Source organism: Falco rusticolus, chromosome 6, assembly GCF_015220075.1.
Source record: "Falco rusticolus isolate bFalRus1 chromosome 6, bFalRus1.pri, whole genome shotgun sequence".
Taxonomy (NCBI): domain Eukaryota; kingdom Metazoa; phylum Chordata; class Aves; order Falconiformes; family Falconidae; genus Falco; species Falco rusticolus.
In genome coordinates, this window is record NC_051192.1 from 63,345,797 (window position 1) to 63,360,860 (window position 15,064).

At 36.4% G+C, this 15,064-nt stretch overlaps 1 protein-coding gene across 3 annotated transcripts in view; it reads left to right on the plus strand.

Moving 5' to 3' along the window:
* KIDINS220 (kinase D interacting substrate 220) overlaps positions 1 to 15,064 on the plus strand; it is an 80,717-nt gene that overhangs the window by 13,402 nt on the left and 52,251 nt on the right. For all 3 annotated transcript variants that reach the window (XM_037391399.1, XM_037391401.1, XM_037391402.1), the window contains exons 3-13: positions 1,021 to 1,119; positions 2,574 to 2,672; positions 4,168 to 4,266; positions 5,147 to 5,248; positions 5,854 to 5,952; positions 6,823 to 7,020; positions 9,036 to 9,134; positions 11,641 to 11,739; positions 12,137 to 12,235; positions 13,139 to 13,316; positions 13,763 to 13,927. In XM_037391399.1, the coding sequence (XP_037247296.1) occupies positions 1,021 to 1,119; positions 2,574 to 2,672; positions 4,168 to 4,266; positions 5,147 to 5,248; positions 5,854 to 5,952; positions 6,823 to 7,020; positions 9,036 to 9,134; positions 11,641 to 11,739; positions 12,137 to 12,235; positions 13,139 to 13,316; positions 13,763 to 13,927 (1,336 nt within the window). The remainder of the gene's footprint in view (positions 1 to 1,020; positions 1,120 to 2,573; positions 2,673 to 4,167; positions 4,267 to 5,146; positions 5,249 to 5,853; positions 5,953 to 6,822; positions 7,021 to 9,035; positions 9,135 to 11,640; positions 11,740 to 12,136; positions 12,236 to 13,138; positions 13,317 to 13,762; positions 13,928 to 15,064) is intronic.

Consider the following 15,064-nt stretch of genomic DNA (forward strand, 5'->3'; position numbering starts at 1 on the left):
CTCAGGTGCCTGGAGCAACTCCTGCCCCTCCTTCTGCACTGACCTGGGGGGCTGCAGAGTTGTTGCTCTCACATACTTTCACTCTTCTCATTGCTGGCACAGATTTATTTCCCCCTCCCCCCTTTTTAATATGCTATCACAGAGGTGCTATCACTATCGCTGGTTAACTTGGCCTTGGCCAGTGGTGGGTCCATCTTGGAGCCGGCTGGCGCTGGCTCTGGTGGACGTGAGGGAAGCTTCTGGCAGCTTCTCACAGAAGTCACCTCTGTAGCCCACCCCCTACCAAAGCCTTGCCATGCAAACCCACTGTGGTCGTGCAGAGCAGTTGTATCTCAGAAGTTTGCTGGCACAGAAATAGGCTAATGGAAGGGTGACAGATTGTAGCTGACTTTGAAAATGTCCTTGAAGGCAAATAAAACAGCTTTTCTATCTTTTCCCTGAGGTGAGGCTGTCTGTTAAAAACCTGTGTTGCACAGGGCAGGAATAATTTGGTCTGTGTTTGATGTAATGTCAGATGAAAGTATGGTATATAGGTTGACTTTTTTGCAAGGCTTCAGCAAGAGATCTTACTGTTACTCTGAATCAGTGTACATGTTTTAATGGCCATTGTTGTTCATACATTGGATTTATGTACTTCTGAACAAGTGACTGAGTTACTTCAAGATGTAAAGATGTACGGGGTGTATTAGAGATGTCTTCAGTGGGCAAATCATTCAGAAAGAAAGACATTTAGCAATGTAACTTTTTTCTGGTAGCCATTTTTAATGGCTGAAATGTTGGGGTTTTTTTGGTTTTGGTTCTTTTAATCTCTTATGGGACAGGGTTTAATGCCACATTCTCCATTTTAATTGCAAGTTTACTGCATTGTTTGAAAACCAGTCCTTTTCAGTTCTTCTCACTGGCAGTTAAAATGTAGAAACAACTTAACATTCCTGTATAGTATATGGCCTTTGATTGTTGGTGTGTGTGTCATTTGCATTGTTTCCCAATGCATCACTTTTCCTATCATTTTGATTTCAGAATGGCCAGACTCCGCTCATGTTGGCTGCTGAGCAAGGCAATTTAGAAATTGTCCAGGAGCTTCTCAAGAAGGGAGCTAATTGCAACTTGGAAGATGCAGTAAGTATTAGTGCTTTATGTGATGGTACCTAACAGCAGAGGAAAAAGAAATTTCAAGAGGCAGGCAAAGAAAAGGAATTTAGGTTAGAGTTGAGGGGAGGGAGAAAAAAAGGTGGAAAACAGTGACATATAAGAGACATTTTATCCAAAGTTGCTTTGCTCTGTATTTCTCTGATTTGATTCCTCATGAAGAATAGGGATATTTAAGATGTTTTAAATGTCTGAGGGTCTCTGCTGAATGCTGCTGCTGATTTCTTAGGATTGGCAGTCATTGACATAAAAAGGCAGGTGGAATAGAGAAATTCAGCATCAAAAATGAGGTCCGGGTGATTTTGCTCATCTTGGTGATGTTGTGGTATGTCAGGATATTTTATTTATTTATTTTATTTGTTTTTGTGTGGCCTTGGTGTTTTCCAATAAGTACTGAGGGAGGATTTCAGTTAAAGGGTTATTTCAGGTGAAAACCAGAACAGTGACAGAGAAGGGTTTCAAATTTATGAACTGTCTTCCTGCCTTTACAGAAGAGGTTGACTCTAGGTGAAAGATGCCCAGAAAGGATGAATAGGACAGAGGTGGTGTTAAAAAGTTTTGAAAGGTCTGTATATTCCAATGAAGAGTGACAAACAGGGAAAGGATGTTGCTTGGGTGGTTGTATTTTATTCTTCTGTACCTGGTTTAATTTTAGCAGTGTAGACATCCAGAAAAGGTCTGGTATGAAACCTGTCACTTCTAAAAAACCAACCAAACAAAAAAAGTCTCTGTCTTTTTTGAGACATTTTATTATATTTGCTGTAAATGCTACAGTTCTTATAGGGAGAACAGTTACCACGTGAACTGTTGCTGTATTTACGTGTGAATAGCACATAAAACAGTAGTCTGCACCTGGACGTGGTTTGAGCAGTGGATGGAAGGGAAGTGTAATGCAAGAGGAAACGTATCTCCTGAAGTGATCCTAAATCTAAGAGCTGTGGTCCAAATTCCCCTGCATATTAGCCCCTTGGGTGCTGCCTATTAGCTCCACTTGGGTGGTGACAGAACACCACCTTTTTATGTAGTCTTGGTTGCCGTCTTATCCCCACCCAGCAGTTCTCAATGTCTTGACCTCATTCTCTAATCTTTTGTAGGTGTTGCTTCCTCCATAAATTTTTTAAGAAGTTAACCAGCAGTGAAGTGACGAGTGGAGGGTGATGGATATTGGGTGGGAAAGGAGATAATTGGAGGGGAGATTTTGCAGTAGTTGTTGGTCTGTATTTTCATGTGTATAGCTGGCAGGTAATGTATGAGTACTTTTCTGTGTGTTTTGGTTGGTGTTGTTTTTTGTTGTTTTTTTTAAACAGCAGCTTTTTTAAAGAGTTGTAGATTTCCTATTGGGCGTTAAACACTTGAAAAACAAGGTAATTGTACTGAAATACTGAATATCGCTTTTTAAATGTTTGTTTTTTTTCTTTTCGTAGGATAACTGGACAGCTCTTATTTCAGCAGCGAAAGAAGGACATGCAGCTATTGTAGCAGAGCTACTCAACTACAATGTCAGTTTGGAGCATCGGGATTTGGTATGTGCTGCCCTAGTGTAAAAATAAAGTAGTTCTTAGTAAGAACAACAGTTTTGGCAGTTGGAGATTTCAGTTCTGTAAAACAAATCAAAGATCTTTTATTCTTAAATTATGTACTCTGCTGTTAAAATGGAAAAGAATATATATTTAAATGTTGGTTTTACAGCTGTAAAATAGTTGTTTTAGTGTTAATGGCAGCTTGTTTTCTTCTAGGGCTGTTTTTTTCTTCTTAATTTGCTTTGGAAAAAGGTTAAACTGAAGAACAGTTGGATTTTTGGCTGTGTTTTGTGGGGGAGAGTTTTTTGAGGAGGGAGGGTTAGTTTGTTTTGTGGTTGTTTTTTTTGTGATGATGGCTTTTTTTACAGTATTCTGGTAAAATAAATTTTACCTTTTCACAGAGGGTACCTGTCCGCAATTACTTTTCCTCTGGACAATTGTGATTACTCACATAGTAGTCCTTGTTCTCGATATCCTGGAATTTTTTTTCATTCGTCTTCCCAAATTTTTCATATGGGAAAGTGGGTGCTCTAGTCCACTCCACATAAAGCCTTACAGAAGTTACTTACATGATTAGAAGATTAGATGCCTCTGAAGAGGTATAGTCTTGTCTCCATTGACTGAAGAAGGAATTAGGTACTTGGAAGGACCAATTTAATTCTGCTTAAGTTAGAGTATGGAAAACCACTAGGGGAGCACTGAGGTGCTTCCTTCAATTAAAGTTCTATTCTGTCTGAAGGCTGAGGCATCTTACATCTTACCATGTCCTGCTAACCTAACTTTTTCATAAGCCTAATGTTAAGCACACCCACGAGGCCAGTGGTTGATTTCTAGGGCAGTGTCAGTCTGAGAAGGATTTTTTACCTCCTCAAAAGTGTTTTATAATAAAAATTGTGTTTACAATTATCAGAGACATACTGTTATTTTAGACTAAGTTTTGGTTACCTAATCTGTCAAATGCCTTAGGTAGTGAAACTTCTTGTCTCCTAGTTTACAAACTTCAATGAACACGCTAATGCAGTTTGAAGTTCATTGCTTTTATTACTCCCTTAAGAGGACACAATTCACTTCTTTTTCATGAGGAAGCAAATCATTACATAATTACTGTACAAAGGCCAGCTGTCTGTTACACAGATCAAAAGTAAACACTCCATATTAATTGATTTGGGTTCTAGACTTTTGTTTGAAGATAGTGCTTTCTTTTTTGGTTTGTTTATCCAGTGACTAGATTTGTATGCGCTTGAAGTCTGAACTGTGTTTACAGCAAATTCAGGAACGTTTAGGACATGGTATACTCCCAAGTTTTCTACACAGCAGGAAATTGGTACTTTCATATGTGTTCTGTTATTTACCCTACATAAGTAGGATTACAAGGTTGTGTAATTAATCTTTACAGTGTTTTGGATTTAGGACAAATACAATATGAAAGAAAAGGTAGTAATTAGGATTCTAAAGAGTATTTTTCATTTTTTGCATTTCTTTGAATTGTACTCGCCAGGGAGGGTGGACTGCCCTGATGTGGGCATCATATAAAGGCCGTACTGAAGTAGCTAAACTGCTGCTTGAGAAAGGAGCAAATCCAAACATCACAGGAATGGTAAGTTTTAGTCTTAAATGCCCCCTTCTCCCAGATGTTTAAAATCTGGAATTGTACATTCATCTTATTATCTTGATTAAACATTTTGCATGTTTTTGCAGTATAACCTTAATAACTATATAAAGGGATTGCTTTAATAATCTGTATGACAGCCACTGGTTTTTTGATTAATTTTTTTTAATTAAAGCAAGTGAGTGTATAGTCCTAATAAGATTCAAATTAGCAGGAGAGGAAATAATAGAAAAGATCAGTAGTGTATCTAATGCTACTTGTATAACAATTGTAATTTTTCTGCATCTGTGTAAGTTAATGTAGTAACTAATACGTGTAATTTGGAAACAACAATTCATTTTAGTTGTTTCACAACAGTTACCAAATGGGCTAATTACATAAATATGTACGATACATGTGAAAGAGAATTAAAAACCTTAAGATTTTGAGATTTAGTTCATTTGCTTAGATTTTTTTTTTTCATTTTACCTTGCTGATTGCTGATTCCACCTGGTTTGCATGTGCAGCTTCTGCATGCGTGGCGTGACTGGTCTGCGGTCCTGATTACTTAAGGATATTGCATAGCTGTCTGTTGCTTCTCCCTTACATTATGTTTATATTAAGATAAGGATGTGAATTTTTAAACCTTAAGACATTACAAACCAAAATTACCTCAAAACAGTAGACATCTTCCTAGGTGTCATCTAGACAATGTACTAGGCAACGGTTACCGATGTGTAGTTAGATTTATTTCTGTATATTCCTTCTTTTGTGGGTTTATTGTCTCTGGGAGCATTGTGATCCATACTGTTCATGAAAAATAATTAAGACTGTAATTTTATTTCATGTATTTGGTTTTCTGTTTTTTTTTTCCTTCCCCAATTCTAAGCAATACAGTGTTTATCCAATTATTTGGGCAGCAGGACGGGGCCACTCAGACGTAGTACATCTCTTACTGCAACATGGAGCTAAAGTGAACTGCTCTGACAAAGTAAGTTATATGTATATAATATTCAAATTCTTTTATGCTTGATATCTTTCTTGTAAAAGTAAGTTTTATTAAAAAAATCTATGAGTTTTTGATGGGAAAAACACCTGCGGTTTTATTTTACCCTTAAGATTAGGATCTGTGTGGTATGCTGGAGATGGTTGTGAACATTTACTTCAGTGGAGCATACTTCTGTTCTCTAAGCTATTGGAAACCTTGCTATCCTAGGTTGCATAGAAAAATAATGTACAGCTATTGTCTACAAAGAGGAAGTTAAAATGGCTTTTCAAATGCTTGAAAATTCACCAGACCGAATTATGTCTTTGTAAAAACTAAAGCAATAAAGCAGGGGTCCTCAAACTTTTTAACCAGGGGGCCGGCACACAGATGAAGTGGCAGGCAGTCATCTGCGGCTGCTTGGTTTCCCCCCCCCAGCCCCCACCGGGGGGGGTCTGTAAATACCGGGGGCCGGATTGAGGACCCTGGGGGGCCGTATCCAGCCCGCGGGCCGTAGTTTGAGGACCCCTGCAATAAAGCATAGTATGAATACTAGATTGTAGGGGGGATACAGAGAGCAATATGATAAAATGTTCTAAATGTTTTTTCAGTATGGAACCACTCCACTGGTTTGGGCAGCAAGGAAAGGTCATTTAGAGTGTGTGAAATACTTGCTGCAGATGGGAGCTGATGTTGATCAAGAAGGAGCTGTAAGTAACTGTTTTCTGGTGATAGGGTGTGGGTACATACATGTGTGTTCTGTTTTATTTTATAATATAAATACCAAGAAATCCATGAAAGAAGATGAAAAGTTGATGATGGAATAATTACCTTGTAAGGGTTATTTAAACTGCTTTGTGCCTTTTAATAAAAATATGCAACTAGGGAGTCATATAGACAGTTGACACACTGTTATGTGAAGTGTAGATTTTAATGAACATGAATGAATTTCAGTTATTGTTCTCTGAAGGTTAACACTATCAAAATTCATTCTGTACCCAAGCCCGATATGTCAAACAATTTATTCTTCAGTGCCATTTGAAAAGTAAATCAAATGCAAAGCATCTTTTGAAAATAATAAAGACTGTTGTACCTTTTCAGAAGGTGGAAATTTTTTAGACATTTTCAGCTGTGTTTTGTTTTCAAATAAAACAGATTTTATTTTTTTAAATGCTTGTCAAAATAAAGAATCGGTAAAAGTGGATAACTTTTGGTATTCACATGATTATTTCTGAAGTTCTTAAACACATTTGTGAGTGGGATAGGCAGACCTGCTTGCTCTAATTATACTGTGTTGTCATATAACAAGATAATAACTTTACCATGCGTGTAACATTCAGGAGTTAAACTGATCTGATGCTTTACTGTTTGCGTTTGAAGTGTTCTCTGCTATAGTACTTAGTTTATTTCTTTTTTTTAAAAAAAAAAGCATTGGAAGGGTACTTTAAAACATAAAACTGAAGTAACATTTGGATGGCTAAGAAAGTAATATCAGTGAGTATTCTTTCGTTACTGAAACTGCTGAGGTAATGATGGTTTCTATATCCACTGTACAGTAAAATCTGTTGTTTTGTTTTAAGAATTCTATGACAGCACTTATTGTCGCAGTGAAGGGTGGCTATACTGACTCAGTAAAAGAAATACTGAAAAGAAACCCAAATGTAAACTTGACAGATAAAGATGGAAATACAGCTTTGATGATTGCATCGAAGGAGGGACATACTGAAATTGTGCAGGATCTTCTTGATGCTGGAACTTATGTGAACATTCCTGATAGAGTGAGTAAATTTTCATCATAATTGTCATTTTATATATATGAAATAATGATATATATTTAAATATCAGCGTACACAAATTTGTGGGTACATGGTTTTTCTGGCTTTCTAATTTTTCTGCCACCTAGGGGTATTTTTATGTGTTGCTATGTTACAAGTTGATGTAAGTGAAGGTAAAGGATAAACTACAGAAGCTACTCTTTCTTTCTTTGAGATTCTTGAATTCTGAGTTTCCATAGGGCATGGACATGATTTATGTTTGTATATTTTTGTGTACATAACGTAAAACTAATACTGAATTAACTTGCAGGTTTGGGGTGGCGTTTTTGTGTGTTAATACATGTGGCAGTGCTGTTGAAATTATAGAACAATGGATATTATAAAAAAGAATATATTTTGTTCAGTGTCTACCCTTACATCTTTTACAATGAAACTTTTTACTACGAAACTTGCGTATATAAAAGGAAGACTTCAGGTCTGGGTTAAAATGTAGATGTAACTGTTGAAAGGTGTGCTGTGTACCTGAGCTGTGATTTCATTGTTCAGTAGAGACATGCAGTGCCCAGAGTGTGAATCTGCTTGCTAGTGACTCAGGAATTAATGTGGTTACTTATATAGGTGCCTTGGAATGTCTGCAATGTCCTCTTGATAGTAAGGTTTTTTTCTAAAGTGTCACAAGTGGTCCAAGCACTGCACCATGGGGCTGTGGGTGGTTAGAACTTAGGTGTCTCTGTCAAGATCAGTGTTTTAGTTTAGAGCAGCAATATGGTTTTGAGGCTGAATTCCCAATCTCTAAATGGAACTGCTTAGGGTTTCAGAGAAGAGAAGAAAACCTAATATTTGCCACATTAAAAGGATTTTTGGATGCGTTTTCCTTTATTTCATATGTCAGCTTAGTGTGTTTCTTAGATGGTTACATACTGAGCTGCAGTGTTTCATGTGACAACAGATTTAATCTCAGGCACATATCAAAGCAAAACTTTTAAATATTTAAAAAAATACATTGCAGTCTCCATTCCCGCCTCTTCTGGCATGAAATTCTACAACTGCATTCCTGTGCTTTTAGGAAGGATAAATTAAATTACAGCTTTAAGTACAGCTGACTGTATCTCAAAAATAAAGCAAGCAATGAGTAGTCTTAGTTTTGGATGCGAGAGTAGGTTTTGATAAGGAAAATCTCTTGGTTTGCAGCCAAGTATGTAATGACTGATTAATAGGGGATCTACTGCTACTGAGGTTTCTAACTGAATTCCATACCTGTGATTTAGCTATACTTCTATTTATTTTTCCTGCTTCATCATAAAAGAAGTATTAGGTAAATTCAGGATTTCATTTTCTGAAATTCTGACATATCCTTAAGTGTATTAAAATCAGAAGCCTTAAACAGAATTGTAACTTTATTTTACATATATACAACTCCATTTACCACAGCCAAGTATCTTTTTCTTTTGATCAATTTCACATAAAATCAGCCTTTTCCTTCTTTTCTTTATAACAGCACAGTCTATGTAAACAGGATAGCAGTCAAATCTGCACACACACAAAAAAAAGATAAAATTCTTTAAAATACTTGGAGATATTTTGTTAGCTGTGAAACAGCTAAAGGAGACATCCAACATTCCTGTCTGATTGTAAAGTGGTTATTACTGTGAGTGGTTGGTCTTCCTATGAGTATAGAGAACAGCTGGATTTTTTCATATTCATTATTAATTTGTACTGTTGTTTTTTAGGATGGTGGTTTAAGCTGGGCCTATTTTTGGTGCTCCCATAATATGTTTTTCCATAAACATATTTCATCTCTTTGAAAAATTGTACTAAAAAAATGGATAATTTTTTCTTCTGTGTACCCATTTTTTGCAGAGATAACTGTTTTTTTTGTGGTTCTCTTGAAAATGAGTGCAGATTTCTTTATATAAGTAGGCATAATGTGTATTTTTAAGCAATATTTTATTCTGTGTTGCATTTCTTTTGTTAAATAGTATTAATTAATCTTCAGTATTCTTTCATAATTTTTCTAGAGTGGAGATACAGTGCTGATTGGGGCTGTTAGAGGAGGTCATGTTGAAATTGTAAGGGCCCTGCTCCATAAATATGCTGATATAGATATCAGAGGTCAGGTAAGTACAACAATGTAAATGTTAAAGTAGTTCTTAAATAGGATGTGAATTTGAGTACCATGTTTCTAAAAACAGGGCTTTAAAAACTTGCTCTTTTTACTTTGTGGGAAACTCGGATTCCCATCAAACATTAAAAATACATCATACTGCCATGCAGTTTTTAAGATATAAGAGATATGTAATTGCAATGACTTGTTAAGCAGCATTTTTTTCAGTTAATTTGTATAATGGTTGAAAAGCAAAAGATGTAAATTGAACTTATTTCCTCTGCCCTACTGAAGAGATGAAATACTTTTAAAAAAAACCCTTAATATTATTCTTACTTTAACACTTAATATTTTTAATGTAATTTCAATATATTAAGTACAATACACCTTAGATCATATCTGTTGTCAGGGCAGTTGTGTCACTGTGCTTGGTTGGTTCTTGTCTCCACTAACTTCCTTTCTTGCATTAAGTGGTGTTGTCAGTGATTTCTGTGTTTTCTACCCACCCTTTCTTCTTTTGTCCCATGATTAAGATACTGATTTTAGTCTTCTACCAAAAGCTCTCTTACTCAGCACAGTACTTGTTTTTATTGTTACATTCAACTTACTTTCTTTTGCTTGAAGCTATTCAAATCACTCTGCTTGCGGGCACATATGCTCTACTGAGTTCGAACACAAAACTGAGTCACGGGGAGCTGCAAAGATTCAGTATGCGCTATTGATGCAGAGCCTCTTTGAGAAGCCAAGAAGCTTTTAGTTTGGAGAGAAAGTAGTGTTTGGATCTCTTCCTTTAACCTGCCATTGGAAACCTGGAATTGTGTGTCTCAGCTTTTTGCTGACATGGGTCTGAAAAGCTCCAGATTTTCAGACATCTTGATATGATGAAGGCAGTGCAGAAACAGCAGGAGAACCCAGCCTCATGGTGGGCAGGGAGGGTTGTGGCTGGTAGTGTGAGGGTGTCTGTATAGCCATTTGCAGTGGTTAGTCTAGAGAATACGTTTGTGGCCTTGTTGACACAGCATCAACAAGTCAACATTGTTGTTTTCAGTACCATCAGAGGAAGATTGTGGCTCTGCACTTGCTTCAGGACCCGCAGTATCAAAATCAGTGATGAGCACTAGTGTTCAGCAACTCCCCTACTGTTTGGCATTGCCAACACCTGTCTGTCAGCCAGACCTGTTCTGAGGAGATTTGCTGCCTGCCCAAATCTGTGACATTCCAGTTCTTGTCCAGCCTTCCAGCAACTGTGTTCCTTGCTGCTCATTCATCTTATATGGACACTAGTCAAGGGAGACCTTGAGCAGACAAAACATGACTATAGGGCTCTAGGAGCAAGTGTTGGGGCAGTGGAGGGTTTAGGTGGTGGTCTTACCAGTGCTTCTGGTAAGGGGAAAGAATCCAGCTGGGAGCATCTGGCAGACCTGTGCCTGTCTGTGCAGCTGATGTTGCTAGTGAGGAGACAGCTTCCTCAGGCTGGTATCTTTCTGGAAGCAACTTGACTGCAGAACAGTTGGCATGAAACCTAGGTGACCAGAGAGGAAAGAAATCTTAATGATCAGGCTTGTTAAACTGGCAAGAAAGGCTTTAAACTCAGTTTGCTGTGAAGTGCTTGAGCAGGAGAGGAAGAACTGGAAATGAAAGAAGCAAGCAAGGGAGAAGGCTGCAAGGGAAACTGTGACAATCCTGCTTAGAAGCAGGTATGTGTTCAGAGGCTTTTCTTAAATGTCTCTGCACATGTGTGCCTCAAACAGAAAGAGTTGTGGTGCAGTCACTAAGCTGCACAAAGATTGCAGGCATGGAGTCTTGCTGGGACAGCACACACGGCTGGGAAAAAAAAAAAAAATCACACAAGTTGATTTGCAGCTATCAACCATTTCCCCTGGTTCTGTGATACAATGTATGGCTAATCTGGGTTCTGGTACTTGGGGTTGGCTGTTCATGTCCATCTACTTTTACAGCTTTCCAGCTTGCATGGCCTGGTTTTAGGCCAGCCAACCAATTCAAGAGTTTTATTAGACTACACTGTAAAATTGAGAACAAAAATGGGAAAAATTTTGTAAAGGCCTGGAAGTGGTTAGCACAGGAATATATATATATATATATATATATAAATAAAATATTTTTTTAACTGCAGAGAAACATGACTTCACATAATAGGGGTAAACCAGAACAACATTATGGAAAAAGTTGTTTTATTTCATTAGAAAACTTGTATATTTGAGTTACAACTGAATATATATAATTTTAAAAGTTGTTTCAAGATAGGTTGAATCTGCTTGGATTGTTAAAGCTCTTAATATATTTGGCATAGGTTTTTAAAATAGACTTGTGTACTCTAGCCACATTGTCATTCCCCCTCAGGATTCAGCTGGTGTGTCAATTGGATTTGGTGGTGTTGCCCTTTGCCCTGAATTGTGTTAAATTTGCTATATTATGTGCTGTTCTCAATACTTTGTATACAGTTTTTGAAATTAATCCAACTGTAAACATTGAATACTCCTTTTTTTTTTTTTCCGCAGGATAATAAAACTGCATTGTATTGGGCAGTTGAGAAAGGAAATGCTACAATGGTGAGGGATATCTTGCAATGCAACCCTGATACTGAGACTTGTACCAAGGTAATGATGAGAATTTGAAATGAATTGCTTTGTTTAACGTATGTTCTCAACTCCTGTGTGATGTTAAGGTCATAACACCAAATTCAGTTTGTCAAGTGTTGGTACCTTGCACATTGTAAAAAACCAAACCCCAAACCCTTCTGAAATAGAGAATTTATTCTCAGCAGTGGTAATGTCCCCTTTGTTGATAAACGTCACCTGCTACTAAAACTCCATAGCACGGAAGGTGTGGGTACTTTCAATAACATACGTGCTGAAGTGTTGTTACTTGCACAGTAAGATTTAATTTAAAAATTATCTTTTTGTGTTTGGGATTTAATTTGTTATGCTGTCGCTAGTTTTTGCTTGGTTTTGAGTATATGGAGATCTTTTTATTATGCCTACTTTTCCCTTTTAGGACGGAGAAACACCGCTTATAAAGGCAACCAAGATGAGAAATATTGAAATAGTAGAGCTTCTTCTGGATAAAGGAGCTAAGGTCTCTGCTGTAGACAAGGTAAAGCATATCTATTTGTTTACTTTAGGATGTGTAATCATTTTAGTTTCGCAGTAAGAATATTGTAGTGAGCTGTCAAGGCTAATACAGAAAGAGAGCTTTCCATATGCTTAATAATTAAATAGACTATAATATTTAAATATGTATTAATTCTCACCATTACTATATTGATCTTTTGCTTGTATTAGGATGCTTTTAGTAATATGAAAAGAAAAAATTCCGGGTTATCAATAAAAATTTCACAGATAAGAATACTATTTCTTAGTACATTTGAAAAAGAGCGTAGTGTTTGTGATTTGTCACAGATGTTTGTTTTTGATTAATAGACATTAAACTAAACAATACCAAGGAGAAATAGAATGGTTTGTTGCTGTCCTCTTATGCATTACCTACTTTGACTGTAATCCTTTTAAATACAGAAACATTTGGTAATTTTAAACCTCTTAGTATTATATTTAGGGCATATAAGTAATAGTGTTGATTTGGTGGGATAAGGAAACTTTTACCGGAAAGCTTTTTTGAGAAGTTTGAACAGACATTGAAATCATTCTTAACAAGCAGTATCTTTTGTTCCAACCAGGTTTCTGAATTTGCTCGTAGACACTTGTTTCTAAGTAAAGATTACAGTTTCCATGAACTTTAAGATGCTATTATAAACATTTGAGAAAGAAGAGGCTGCCTTAGCTTTAGCATTACAAGAACTCCCTTTTCACATGTCTTTTCTGAAACTTTTGCAATGCTCTTTTGAGGGGAAAAAATGCTTGCTGTAAGGTGTTGTGATGTTTGGAATACCTTAAGATGTATTTCAAGTAAATAACACATCTGAAATGATGTGGAACATACAGTCTGTTCATAAGCTTAGGAATTCATGTTAGATATTACTCATTTTTCACTTAATTGCAGAAAGGAGATACTCCACTTCATATTGCCATTCGTGGAAGAAGCCGTAAACTTGCTGAATTACTCTTAAGAAACCCAAAAGATGGTAGATTGCTTTATAGACCAAACAAAACAGGAGAAACACCTTACAATATTGACTGTAGCCACCAGAAGAGTATTTTAACACAGATATTTGGAGCCAGTACGTATAAGTATTTAATTTTCTATTTTTTTTTTACTTGCTTGTATATTGAGAATCCAGTTTATTCAATTCTGTATTGAAAAGTGGTAACTGTTTAGGTTTTTTAATCGTGCAGCTAATGGGAGAGCTTTAAAAAAAATCAGTTCGCAAAAAAATTCATCATTCTAAAAGCCTAACAAAGGTCAAATGTACCTTTTGTTTTTTACTTTGACATTTGATACTGTGCAACTTCTGTTGGTCGTTTTGTTTTTACATAGATTTTGCTTGTGTAGGAATAATTTTCTTTTGACTTACTGTGATTCGGGTTTTTGTTTGTATCTTTTGTGTTAAGCTCTAATGGTTTTAATACAAATACAGGCGAACCTGTCATGATTCTATGTATGAAAATTGTCATATTGAAGAGATTTCTAAAAGCAAAGTTCTGTAACATAGTATTTGTATTACAGGACACTTGTCTCCCACGGAATCTGATGGTGACATGCTGGGCTATGATCTGTACAGCAGTGCTTTGGCTGATATTCTGAGTGAACCAACCATGCAGCCACCTATCTGTGTAGGCTTATATGCACAGTGGGGAAGTGGAAAATCTTTCCTGCTCAAGAAGCTGGAAGGTAAGAGTTGATTTAGCCTTTTCTGTAGGTTCAAATCTATGAAAAGCATCGCGTGGGGGTTACTAGTTTTTGTGACAGCCATTGGTTGATGTAATGTTATATGCAGGATTTAAATTTTGGTGTGGTCAGGTCATCCACAGGTTGCTTTGTTCATTTATACATTGTCGATTCCATCTTTAAGTGTTTATGTCTATTGTCCTGTGGGTTTCCTGCAGCAGTGAATCTACCCTTAGGTACTGCTGAAAGTATGGCTGCTGAAATGTGCCTTTCTAAGGGTGTTCATGTGTCAAATCAGGTTCAGACCTCTTTTGCTGCAGTATTTATTTATTGTGCCTCCTAGGTGTTGTCTTTTTTTTTCTTTTATGTTTAAGAACAAATTCCAGGCTATTAATATTTTTTCTTTCTAGTATATTTTCTGTGTCTAGTTTTCTTCCCTTTTTCCCTTATTTACTTTGTTTTTTTGAACTTTCTGAAATGATAGAGGATGGCAAATGCAATATATGAAGAGCGTCAATGCTTTTTGCAGTGGAAATAGACATCTTTTTTACAGTTTTAGCTTTTTCTAACAAAGGATGTTTTTCTGAGATGTGCAGTATAATTCAAAGTACTTTCACCAGTCTCAATGTTTGTTACTTTTTGTGATTTCCGTGTTTTTAAAAGCTTCTATATTAGTCAAAATAGGTCTCTCTGTTTATTTTGTTCACCTCATGCCCCATGTCATAAACAAAAAGCAGTGTGCATTTTTGATTGTGGTGTTTATTGCTGATGAACTCTTACATTTTTAAAACACTTTTTCAGTATTCCTGTACCTCATTCATCTTTTTATTCTGGATTGTGTATTTAATATTTCTTATCCAATAGATCCTAACTAAGTTTCTTCAGGAATTCCTGTTTTAGTAAATAGGAATCAAACAAACAAGTAAATACTGAAGCCTTTACATTGTACTGTTATATACGACTATTTGGGGAATATGGTTCACGTTTCGATGAATGAAGTTTTGGGGGTGTTTGGGGTTTTTTTGACAGATATGATGTATTTATTTTTCTTGGTTTCATAAAACATGTTTTAAACTTTTGAAGGAGAATAGGAAGTGACATAGGTTTTAATATGCCTTTAAAAGTAGAAATTGACAGCAA